The sequence below is a fragment of the Sabethes cyaneus genome, chromosome 1 (genome assembly GCF_943734655.1).
Source record: "Sabethes cyaneus chromosome 1, idSabCyanKW18_F2, whole genome shotgun sequence".
NCBI lineage: Eukaryota > Metazoa > Arthropoda > Insecta > Diptera > Culicidae > Sabethes > Sabethes cyaneus.
In genome coordinates, this window is record NC_071353.1 from 137,649,371 (window position 1) to 137,660,776 (window position 11,406).

The 11,406-nt window shown below is 41.5% G+C and overlaps 2 protein-coding genes across 2 annotated transcripts; one reads left to right on the forward strand and one right to left on the reverse strand.

The window, feature by feature from the left end:
* The first annotated feature begins 221 nt into the window (after positions 1–221).
* Positions 222–2,067, forward strand: LOC128745170 (zinc finger protein 271-like). The gene is made up of 4 exons (XM_053842182.1): positions 222–457; positions 518–837; positions 895–1,482; positions 1,533–2,067. The coding sequence occupies exons 1-4, from the start codon at positions 335–337 to the stop codon at positions 2,065–2,067; spliced, it is 1,566 nt and encodes a 521-aa protein (XP_053698157.1). The 5' UTR covers positions 222–334.
* A 4,538-nt stretch (positions 2,068–6,605) lies between these two features.
* LOC128746281 (zinc finger protein 62 homolog) lies at positions 6,606–8,775 on the reverse strand. Its single transcript, XM_053843329.1, has 6 exons — positions 8,668–8,775; positions 8,321–8,611; positions 7,878–8,257; positions 7,448–7,814; positions 7,193–7,389; positions 6,606–7,137 (listed from the first exon to the last, which is right to left on the reverse strand). Exons 1-6 carry the CDS (start codon positions 8,773–8,775, stop codon positions 6,606–6,608), a joined length of 1,875 nt encoding a protein of 624 aa, XP_053699304.1.
* Between the last annotated feature and the right edge of the window lie 2,631 nt (positions 8,776–11,406).

An 11,406-nucleotide genomic window follows, 5' to 3' on the forward strand; every position in this document is an offset into this window, starting at 1 on the left:
TCAGGCAGGCACAAGCAGGCAGCGTCGTCACCCAGCGTCAGCAAAATGAGCGCTGCTGTCCGTGCTGCCTGTGCTGTGTGTGCGGTCGGCGTCGGATAGGGCAGCTAGATTCAACATGGCGCACGCGGCACAGGGTGATGATGCAGAACGGTGCTGCTGATGTGCTGTGCTCAATATTCGTGTTACACAATCTGATTCGCTTGTGTGGGCTGTGGGGTGTTTGGGATGTTTGTTTTGGTTTGAAACAAAAACTACTGCTCATTACGTTTATTAATTTATCTTTATTTTAATCTAATTCGGTTCAAGATTTTATTGGTTAACAAAAATTGTTAAAATGTCCACAAAACATCCAAAATGTTTGCTCTGTAGTAGAGCATCGGAAAATTTTCTTCGCGTAACGGATAACAGTAATGGAGAGAACGTAGAAGTTGTGCTGTTGAAACACTTTTCTTTCCAGGTAAGAGAATTTTAAAACTATTTTTACAATCCATGCATTAATGTAATGTTTTGCGCACAGGACACCGATTTTTGGAATGAAGTTGTTTGCTCCGTTTGTTGGAAAAAGATTGTCGACTTTCACGAGTTATTTTGTGAGGTGGAAAAAAGATGGACCCATGGCCGATTTCGGTGCGAACTGTGCGTAAATTCGAAGGCATTCAACAGCGACGGTGATCTGCAGATACATAATCTTATGCACCATTCGCAGCAGGAGACGACGACTTTGAACTGCGATCAATGCGAAAAGTCGTTCGCTACCGAGTGGCAGCTTTCCAGTCACAAAACCTGGCATCAGGAGGTATTGAGCTTGAACATTTATTGTGATGTTTGTCACAGGCAGTAAGTGGTTTGAAAGAATTGATTTTATTCGCATTTTCAACTAATTTTTGCCTTCAGGTTTGCATCAATGCACACACGAAATGCTCACATGAGAAAGCATCATTCCGATTACTCGATAGCAAACATAGCGAATGCTTCGTTAGAACCGATAAGCGTTGCAGACAGTCAGTTTACTATCACGGAACTAACAGCAGAAGAGCCAAGTCCAAAGAAAGCAAAATCGTCGGAGACGAAAGCCAGTGAGGATGAGCTGATACGACAGTTTTGCAATCTGGCTTGCCAGCAGTGTGAGTACACAGGGGAGAATCTCTATCAGCTGCTGAAACATTACCAAAGCGAACACAACACGCGTGGCTACGCGGAATGCTGTGGACTGAAGTTCACGAAAAAGCCCCGCCTCTATGACCACTGCCAGTTGCACATTAATCCGGACATGTTTCGCTGTGAGCCGTGCAACAAATCATTCGCCCAAAGTGAAGGCTTGGAGCAGCACAACCAGTGGGTGCACACGCCAGACTCGGAGAAGCCCTTCAAGTGTAACATCTGCGAGGCTGCGTTCTGTAAAAACTACCAGCTTAGCTACCACATGAAACGGCATGTGGCAAAAGAGCAGAAGATTTTCCATTGTGACGAATGTAACAAATCGTAGGTTTTAGTGTTTCTGTTGTAAACTTGTTCATGACGATTTCTTTTAGTTTTAGTAACTCGCTGCTACTTCGAGCGCATCAGCAGAAGCACCATGGAGCATCGAGCAACTGGGTATGTGATGTATGCGCCAAAGGATTCGTGCATAAAGCACTGCTGGAAAAGCACCGCCTGTCGCACACGGCTGAGGGTGCAGCCAGCTTAATGCGTCAATGCACCCATTGCAGTAAGTGGCTCAAGAACAAAGATACTTATCAGAGTCATATCAAACGCTGTCTGGCCAGTGGGCCGGTTACGTGTGATGTGTGTGGAAAATCATTTTCCCACGAGCCTGGCTTGATGCAGCACAAGCGAGTGATGCACATGCGCGAGCGCCCTCTAATGGCGTGCCACTATTGTGAGAAAACGTTCAAAGAAATTCGACGTCTCAAAGAGCACGAAGCCAATCATCGGGGCGTCGTGCTGTACAGCTGCCCGTACTGTCCGAAAACGAGCAATTCCAGTTCCACCATGCATAATCACAAGAAGACGGCACACGCGGAACAGTGGGCTGCCAAGAAGGAGGCACAGCTTTGCGCGCAATAAAGGATGATCGTTAAATTTTGTATTCGCTGGTTTTGATGTTTCTGAGAATTTATCCGTAGTACAGCTTGTGTTGGGAAGGTGCCTCGAATGATTTACGAAGATAAACATCTAAGCAAAGCGTTCAGCTCAAAACTTTCGACTCTTCCTTTTCGGTAAACTTTGCAGATGTAACTTTTAGAGAATAACGGGCCTAGTGTAACGATCCTACCGACCCTAGCAGCATCACCCAGCCGGGATTTGAACATACGACTGGTTTATTATAGACCACCATCGTACTTCGCAGCTAACTGGGAGACCTCAAGTTCGAAGCTAACCATCTGCAAAACAGTGGGTTTTCTCTGGGAATACATACATATTTAGAAAAAATGTTTCTTCTCTATTTCCTCATACAAAAACCAAACATATTTCAGCAACTTCGTAGTCGCGTATACTAACTAAAAACGGCCGGACAATGTGTACTGTCGTAGTGCCTTGCTGCCCGGTAGACCCACAATAGACCTTGCAGTGATTCATAGCCTCTTATCCTGCAACGCCTGCAACTCTTAAGCCAAGTGTCCACTATAGAGTTATTTTGGTAGAGTAAAAAGCGTAGAGCGTAGAGACTCTACCAGCTGTGTGTACACTATAAGGCATCTCTACCACTTTACCGCTCTACCTAGAGAAGCCGTAGAGAAATTTTACGTAGAGCTCTACTACGCACTCTACGGCTTGTGTCCACTGGGGAAACTGTAGAGCGTAGAGCTCAACCAAACACTATGTCAACACAGCGTTTGGTAGAGCTCTACGCTCTATCTAACCTGCTAGATAGAGCTGTAGAGAACAATTTCGCTTTTGAACCGATTTCGCAACATGACGCCATATTTTTCTGATGCAACTGCTGCGAACAAATTGTGTACCTACGCATATACAGCAAAGTGTGCGTAAGATAAATGTCAGAAATGAATGAAATGAATGTGCTATCACAGGCCAAATGTAAATTCAGGTGAATATTTTATTTTTAAATGAAATTATGAGGTAGCTTTTTATTATCCAGGTAATTCAAGTAATTTGGCATTACGATAGGTCATCTTTTGGTAATAATGATCGCAAAACATGACGGGACGTCATGCTTTCGTAGCATGGGCTCTATTCTCAGTCACCTGCTTACTGGTCGACTGCTGGACTGCTCGATTGCTGGATTGGTCGACTAGACTGCTCGATTTGATTGCTCGACAAGACTGCTCAACTGAACTGTTCAACTGGACTGTTGAATTCGACTGCTCGACTGGATTGCTCGGCTGAACTGGCGATTGAACTGCTTGACTGGACTGTCCAATAATACTGCTCGATTTAACTTCTCAACTAGGCTACTCGATTAAACTTCTCGACAGGACTACTCGAATCAACTGCTCGATGTTCGACTTAACTGCACGACTGGACAGATTGATTCAACTGCTGGACTGAACTGGTCGATTAAACTGCTTGGTTGGACTGTTCGGTTCGACTGCTCGATTGGACAGCTTGATTCAACTGCTCGATTCAACTACTCGACTCAACTGCTCTACTGGACTACTCGACTCGATTGTTCGACTGAACCTCGATTCAACTGCTCGATTCTACTATTCGAATCGGCTACTCGACTCAACTGCTCGACCCGACTGCTCAATTAAAATGCTCGACTAGACTACTTGATTTAACTGCTCGACCGGACTACTTGATTGAACAGCTTGATTCAACTGGTCGACTTGACTGCGCGGCTCATTTGCCCAACTCATTTGCTTGACTCGACTGCTTGATTCGACTACTGGACTCGCCTGCTCGACTGGATTGCTCAACGCGATATCAAATCGGCACATTTGAAACAGAAAATCTCGGTACCAGCTTTTTAAAAAGGCTTAACTGCAAAATGTAAACAAACCGAGTGAGGGTTCTTTCCGCTTTGCTAGTCCAGCAGAAAATAACTCTCACTCGGTTTGTTTACATTTTGTAGTTGGGCCGGTTGGGTAGTCGCGCTAAAAACCCGCGTAAAATAGACTTCAGTGTATCACGGTTTTTGTAAAAATGAGAACCACCCTACAAGGCATAACAAAACTAATGGAAAACGAATTTAAAATAAATTAGTTAATTATTAAAAATTAGTTTTACAATTATTGCAAAAATTAGAACCACCCCAATCAATTACATCAAAAGAAAAGCCTTTCTGAATGAAAAATTTCTTTTCCGGATACTGAAAGGCCGTTTTCTTCTTATTTCATAGAATATAATTTTCAATAAAGCATTGCACGCAGATGTCAGTGCGTTTTTTTCGTCCCAGGTTTGACAGTGTTGTGGGGTTTATTTTGATTACTTATTCGCAAGACCCAGAAGCAACAAACTGCAAAAATAACAAAAATATATGTTGTGCAGAACTGATATCATTTTTCTGCTTCGGAAAAGTCGGGCATTTCCGGTTTCCGCAAACAAGTGGTACGAATTACAAGTAATAAACCCACTAGCAATAAAATTAGGTTACAAAGGGAATCAAAACAAAACACACAAAAACGTCAAACCAGAGTTGAGGTTAAGCACCGTGCAAAGGTTTATTAAATTTCCATTTCTATGAAAAATAAAAAAATTTTTGACATTCATCTTATATACACACTTCATATACGCGTATATGCATGCGCGATTTGTTTGCGTCGGTTGCATCAGCAAAATATGGCGTCATATTGCGAAATAGTTTCAAAAAGGAAATCGTTCTCTACCGAGTTCTCAACAGCTCTATCTAGTAGGTTAGATAAAGCGTAGAGTATATGTAGAGCTCTACCAAATACAAAACGAACGTGTATACACTTTAGAGTTTTTTGTAGTAGAGAACTCTCCCATAGAGTTGCTGTAGAGCTCTACCAGTGAGCTCTACAGGGTGTATACACTACTCTACCTAACTCTACGTGAGATTATTCTCTAGCTCTACCTGAAAAACTCTATAGTGGACACTTGGCTTTATAAACCTTTGCTTAGTGCCTAACCTCAACTCTGGTTTGACGTTTTTGTGTGTTTTGTTTTGATTCCCTTTGTAACCAAATTTTATTACTGTAGTGGGTTTATTACTTGTAATTCGTACCACTTGTTTGCGGAAACCGGAAATACTGACTTTTCCGAAGCAGAAAAATGATATCAGTTCTGCAGAACATATATTTTTGTCATTTTTGCAGTTTTTTTACTTCTGGGTCTTGCGAATAAGTAAGCAAAACAAACCTCACAACACTCATACCTGGGACGAAAAAAAACGCACTGACATCTGCGTGCAATGCTTTATGCCTACCTTCACGTGGTAGTAGCAGGGATGCGAGCAAATTTGGAGAAGATCGGATAACCAATCCTGATGGAAACTAAGTTTGTAAACTGATAGACTTTTGCGTACGCTCGGTGTGGTAACGAGGAATAGCCTGGTCCGCCTTGAACACTTGATTCCTCAAACAAGTAAGCGGTTGTACTCCAGGTTAGGAGCGGCTTACGACAGCGTCTGATTCGGAACGGACTAAGCTAAAAAAGCTAAGATGGCAGCCCCATCACGGGTCCCAATAGTGTGGCCATAGTAAGGTAAGCTATCTAAATTCACCTTATCTCTTTATTTCTTCGACATCATCTGACATTGCTGTCTTGATGAGAGAACGATGGGGAAAAGCCTTTGTATATGAAGCTGGCAACAGGCTCACATACAACGCGTAAAAACCCCACATCTTTTCACATAATACAACAAAATTTACGGAAGACATTAATATAACAGATATAATATAACAAATATGCGTCATTCCGCCTTGAGCTGCTATAGCATTTAAACAACACGTACTCCAGCAAATTTGCTTATTCAGCACCGGATGCTACCACACAACTCTTATTCCACACCTGCTCTTTTAAGTGCTGCCGTTTTGCTCCTTGGGGTGAGTCAAGGAGAACTCCCAAGTCCTTGAGACAGGACTCTCTTTTAATCAGTTCGCCGCCTGGACCCTAGATGATAGTTGAAAAGGTAGTAAATGAAAGGAGATTCATCGTGGTTGAGGAAAAAAACCTTGTACGATCTTTTTGCTTTTCGAGACGTCGTCATTGTGAGCTACGTTACTGCTTCAATGATGTGCTCGAACATCGGGATAGAAAGGTGTTGTAGAATGTGAGCTTCCTAGTTTACATTGCGGCGATAGACTCCGAACTATTACAAAACAACTAATGGTTCAGAGTCAGAGATTATTTAAATTGATATTGTGCCTGCCAGCCAAATCTGGATTATTTACCCTAATACCAAATGCTGTTGTTGCTCTGTATCTTTCTTATGACAGTGACTTCAGTATGTCGCAATTTGGTCACAGTTCTGTGCAGTCTCACTTTCAAACTGCGGAGTCCCGTTTAGCGGAAAATGCGGTATAAAATAACGTGGAAACGCATCACCCAGCCGACCGCACATCTGTAATGTTTGAAAAGTCCCGACGAAAGTAGAATGGTAATCTACATTTTTTTATGACCAATTTTGATAGAGAAAAATATGCTTAAAAAAAGAAAAATTGTTTTATTAAAAACTACATTTACCGCTCAAAGAATTTTTTCCGCATCCGAGCAGCCCAAAGTTCGGCGTGAACGGTTTTTTTGTGCGCGTGCATTACGGCACTTGAGTTACACGCCATCGGACAATAGGGGCAATTGTACAGAATTTCTCCCCGATGCGTAGCCTCGTGTTCCTTCAAGCGAAGCACTTGCCGGAACTGTTTCCCGCAAAAATTGCAGAACAGTGCCGGTCGTTTCGCGTGCATATCGCGCTTGTGTCTCACCAGGGCAGGCTGGTTGGCCAGTTTCTTTCCGCAAACGTCACAAGTCGCCGTCCCACTCGCTTGGCATCGTTTCAGGTGGTTGTACAGACCTGCTTTCGTTGTCAACCATTTGCTGCAGTGCTCGCATTGAACCTTCAAACTGGCCACTCCCTCGGCTGAATGCGATAGGCGATGCTTTTCCAGTAACGACTGATAGACAAATCCTTTGGCGCATATCTCGCAGACCCAGCTGCTGGAGGCACCGTGAATGTTTTGCTGATGACTTCGCAGTAAGAGGTCGGTGCCGAACCTGTGGAATGAGTAAATTTTAAAACATTTCCAATTGGGCAGACAGAAGCACTTACGATTTGTCGCATTCTAGACACTGAAACGTCTTCTGTTCCATTGCGATGTGATACTTCATGTGATTTCGCAGGAGGAATTTTTTGAAATAAGCAACATCGCAGATTTCGCATTTGAAAGGTTTTTCCGAGTCGGGCGTGTGCACCCATTGGTTATGCTTTTCTAGTGCCTCGTGATTATTGAAGGTTTTGTCACATTCCTTGAAAAATTGTCTAGTACAATTGGTAATAATTTCAAAATAAAAATCACGCACTTACTTCACATCGAAACCTTTTCGGGTCGATGTGCAGCAGACAGTGATCGTACAGCATTTGTTTACGGCCAAATTTCCGTCCGCAGCATACTGCATATGCTCGCTGACCATGCGCGTTTTTATAGTGCTTCCACAGCTGAGAGAAGGTATCACTAATGTTATCACATAGCTCGCAAAGCAACGTACAAAAGCGGCGAATAAGATTGTCTTCCTCAGCGACTCTTTCGGCAGGTTTCTTCCTTGAGCCGGTTGACAACGATGTCTCTTCAGTGGGCTTGTCTTGATTATCATTGAAATCGATGGATGACTTAGTTGAGGGCGCCGCGTGGTGTGCCCGTATATGGGCATTTTTTATACGCACGGTGCTAAAGCTGAAATATAACCAAATAATATTTAAGATTTTAAGCGCTGATGAAAATAGTACTAAAACATACTACTTATTGCATTGTTCGCAGAAAATACCTAAATTTTTCACATTCTTGTGCCAACTTAGGTGACCGGAAAGCTGCCATTCGGTTGTAAATGATTTTTCGCATTGGTTGCATTTGTGGACTTTTTCCGCCTCGTTGGCATGGTAGAGGGTCTTATGAACTTGAAGATCTTCGTCGCGTTTGAAGTTTTTCGTTAGATTACAAATATTACACGGAAATTTGCGTTCCGAATTAGGAGTAGACTTCTTTTCTATTACTACAGTTGCGATACGCTTTTTCTTCCTTTGCGAATGAAATTCATCCGCAGCCTCTCTACGTTTTTTGAAGTTCTTTGAAAGTCTCTCTTGGATGGGAATAGAAGACTCTTCTGTTGAACTATCCTCCTAATGATGTGAAAAGAGGGATATTGCTGTGGGCTGCAAATGGCTTAGTATAACTTTAGTTACCTTATCATAAATGGTCTCTTGCTCAGTAGGTGTGACACACCGTTTCTGATCACCATCAGTTTCACCGGGCTTTTCATCGTCATGTTCGCCTTTGATCAATTCACATGCAAACACAATTTCCTCGGGACTGTCTTCGGAAGCCGGTTCTACACCAAAACATTGTTCCATTTTCAATTCCAGTAATTCCGGATTTTTGTTCCAACGGGCTTTTACCTCACAAAAGAACTGATGAAAGTCGTGTATCTTTCTCCAGCAATTATCACACAAGATTTGATTTTGGCAATCTTCAATCTAAAATAGACATTTTTGTTTACAATTTCTAAAAATTAACGGTGGCACTTATTTACCTTAAACCAAAAATGTTGCTGGAGGGCATCTCGTACTTCTATTCGATCTGCCTGTATCGAGGACCCGTTTGGAATTTTTGCGCCACACGTTAAGCACTCTGAATCCATTGAAGTCCTGTAAGCTTTTTGAAATAAAAACAATGTACCTGCACTTGCACGAGATTTTAATTAGATATTAGCGTATCAGTAATATTAAAAATAACAAAACAATAATACAAATTGCAAACAGAATCGTCGAAAGTGGTTTAAAAACCCAATACATAACTGCTCGAAAACTGAGCAAATTCGAAGAACTGACTCTCAGGTCCCAGCTCCCAGTGTTTTACGAGCCATAATCAGAGATGCCAACATTTTTTCTCAGAACTCAGGATGCAAAGGAAATAAAAAGCAGGATAATTCAGGATTTTTGTTTCAATTTTTTTAGGAAAGACGAAGCCGAAAAAGCCGACTTATAAATAGATTAATCTAAAAGCCATTCCAGTGCCAGATTAACAGTGCAAAATGCAGTATGTTTGATTTAATCCAGCTTTTTACGAGCCATAATGGCGGACGTGCTCGTAATATTTGAACAGCATTTTTGACATTTCCCTAATACATCGCACACTTTCTTTCCGCACATTCCTTTAGTTTTGCCGTGAACGCGTGGAAAGAAAACGTGCGATGTATTAGGGAAATGTCAAAAATGCTGTTCAAATATTACGAACACGTCCACCATTTTGGCTCATAAAAAGCTGGATAGACATCACTCCCCATCCTCATCTCTATCCAGCTTTTTACGAGCCATAATGGAGGACGTGTTCGTAATATTTGAACGGCATTTTTGACATTTCCTTAATACATCGCCCGTTTTCTTCCCTTCCCACACATTCATTTAGTTTTACCATAATGAAGGCGCGGAAAGAAAACGTGCGATATATTATAGGGAAATGTCAAAAATGCTATTCAAATATTACGAACACGTCCGCCATTATCCAGCTTTTTAAGCGCTATAATGGCGCACGCTATAAATTGTGTTCGTAATATGCGAACAATCTTTTTGACAACTCTGCATCCATCAAAACTGATGGGCATTCTTCTCCTGTACGGCAGTGTTGCTCTTTCTTTCGTTTACGCAAAAGAAGGAGAGCAATAGTTTTGTTCACATTTCACACATATTTGCTCTCCTTCTTTGGCGTAAACGAAAGAAAGAGCAACACTGCCGTACAGGAGAAGAGTGCCCATCAGTTTTGATGGATGTAGAGTTGTCAAAAAGATTGTTCGCATATTACGAACACAATTTATAGCGGCCACCATTATCCAGCTTGTTACGCGCTATAATGGTGGAAAATCGCCAAAATTTCGCAAAAATGCAAATAGGGTATTTGTACCTGTATCAGTCGTTGTTCACGGATTTCATTCTTTACATGTCTCTATACAGAATTAAAATACGTATGTCTTAGATATTCTGCGATGGCCCAACCTGAACAACATGGCCCGACTATGACAACATTTTTTGTCTTCACGTAAATGCCTATAACTTTTTTATTTTTCAACCAATCAGTTCAAAGCTTTCCGAAAATATACCTTATTCTTAGACCTTTGCAATTCCAAAACGTGATCCAACCACGACGACACTCCCCTACTTTATGGTAGCGTTAGACTGCACCTGGTGCAGTTTTCACGTTACGCAGAGTAGGTTGCTATAAATTTAGCAATGCTATAAATTCACTTGTATTGTTTTTATTGACGATGGAATGAGGCTGCAGTGTTACCCCAAGGAATATTTTTCTTGTATAACAGCTTTTAAAGCGCTTGTTCCATTGGTTTTAGCTATACAATAGTTGAATAAGCTATTATTAAACAAAAATGTTTGTTCGGACGTCTGTTAGTCTATGTTGTCGTGATTTGTCCATGGTAGAGTACGGCAGATTCTAGGAATAAAGTGTTTCTGTACGCGTTCAATCTGTTTTATCCAGTTGTCGTAGAATGGATCCCATACAGCACAGGCAGTCTCTAAGACTGAGCGCACAGGCGAGCAATAACGGGCTCGCAGGGTACCAGGATCGTTAAACTCCTTGCCAATTCTCATGATTTTCATATCGATCTTGAGCTGTCAAGTCCCATAACAGTATGTGGCAAGGGTTGTTATGATGAGGTGGACACATTTAAAATAGTAAATATATCAATATCAATATTTATCACATATTGAATATTTATGCACACGGATAAGAATCCACACCTTGATCCACACGTTCTTTCTACGTGAAAAATCACGTAAATTTCTCTACACGGAGTTAAGTGACTTTCAGTTGATCATTATTGGAATATACAATACCATTTATCTGATTTCCACGTAAATGCACGCATACTAATGCAAACTACGTTAAATTCACGTAAATAGTACGGGAAAAGTTAGATGGAAAATAATCACAACTTTGCACGTAATTTGGACGTGAAAATTATGTTGAGTGCAGGAAGTGATTTACCCCGTGCACTTCACCTAATTTTGCAAGTAATTTTGACATGTTTCTGTGTTAGTCCGAATTGAGTAAATCGAACTCAAGCTTCGAGTTTTATTACAGTGTTGCGTGTTGTGTTGACCGGGTTGACCGCTTCGCGCTTCTTCCACAAGCTGTCAGTCAACGAGTTGAAATGGTTGAAATTTGGTGTATGTAAATACTCCATTTAGGTAAATATTTATTTAAATAATTTATTGTTTTAAACCTTTTAAACCAGTTATCAGTAGTACCAAAGCTATTG